This window comes from Corapipo altera, unplaced genomic scaffold, assembly GCF_003945725.1.
Source record: "Corapipo altera isolate COAL_440 unplaced genomic scaffold, ASM394572v1 56429, whole genome shotgun sequence".
NCBI classification, from domain to species: Eukaryota; Metazoa; Chordata; class Aves; order Passeriformes; family Pipridae; genus Corapipo; species Corapipo altera.
This window is the reverse complement of record NW_020892215.1, coordinates 1-1,233: the sequence shown is the minus strand read 5'-3', so window position 1 is coordinate 1,233 and position 1,233 is coordinate 1. Positions and strand designations below refer to the sequence as shown.

The 1,233-nt window shown below is 43.7% G+C and overlaps 1 protein-coding gene across 1 annotated transcript; it reads right to left on the bottom strand.

Annotated features, from left to right (window-relative positions):
• Positions 1-7: 7 nt before the first annotated feature.
• On the bottom strand, positions 8-853 carry LOC113942628 (taste receptor type 2 member 117-like; the record flags this gene model as incomplete). The annotated part of the gene is made up of 1 exon (XM_027633726.1): positions 8-853. A coding segment is annotated over exon 1 (846 nt), but the record flags the coding sequence as incomplete, so codon positions are not given.
• Positions 854-1,233: the final 380 nt, after the last annotated feature.

Genomic DNA, 1,233 nt, shown 5'->3' with positions numbered 1-1,233 from the left:
GAAAAGCATACTGAAATACGTAAAAAAGAAACACCATGTGATTTTGGCCCTTCATTGCATAAATCAGTGTCAAGATGAAAAATACAAAGTTGATGCTGTACATTATGAGGAAGGAGAGAATGGATTTCATGACTTTGATGTGGGCATCCATGCTGAGGTCCTTCATGGAGTTTGTCTGCATGTTGCGTTTGTGTCTCCAGAGAGAAAAGATAAGGAGAAGGGCAGAAAAGATGACTGCTGTGAACAAAATGGCATATCCAAAACCAATGATAAAATAATGGGGGGAAAAATGTTCTTCTGTGCTGATACTTGCTTTCCAGATCCTTCCTTGGCAGGTGAAATTGAGGTTTTTACATAAAACTTCATCAGTAATGTCGTAGACAATGATTCCAATAACCAGAGAGAAAAGCACTGATCCCAACAAGAGCCAGGGCACAATCCTGTCAATTTTTACTTTCAGGTAGATGAAGAAGCTGTTCCTGAAATTGGCAATTTTTATACAATAAAAGACACAAAGACAGGCTGAAACCCAAGAGTAGGAATAATGTAGAAAGCTCTGAGCACTCTCAACAATTTGAAATATGGGGTGAACATGAAGATAATTGGGATAAATGAGTGAGAGAAAGTAATATACCCAAGAGATGCACAAAAACCAAAACCTGGAGCATCCCAAAGCCATCAAGATCTTCTCCTTAGAGTTCAAGGTTTTCTTTCTGACCCAGGACAGGCAAATCACAGAAACAATGAAACCATTTATCCACATGCCAGCAAATGCTTCGAGGGTGACAATGGCCACAGCCGTGGCAGCGTATGCAGTGACATTGGATTGCTCTGGAGAGTGACAAGCTTCCATCCTGGGACCTGGGAGCAGTGCTGTGCTGGACAAGGGGCTGTTGCACCAATGCCAAACACAGGTCAGTGTCTGCTGTTGCCTGAGTGTCAGGTGTGGAAAGAGAAGCTTTATAGAGCTGCTGGTGGGGGGGATTTTGGTGCCGCTCATCTTGAGAGCAGGGCAGGTGCAGGGATGTAAATGTGCTGGGTATCCCCTTACCTGGTGTCAATGTCAGTGTGCAGGATTTGAATGTTGGTCAGTAGGCTGTGTTGGGTGGCACAAAGAGTGGAGATGTTTTTGTGCAGAGGACAGTGCTGTGATTTTGTGGGTGACCCTTGTTTGATCCCTGTGAGTATTTAGGATCTTGGTTCTTCTTTCCCCTGACCACCATTGATGCTTTT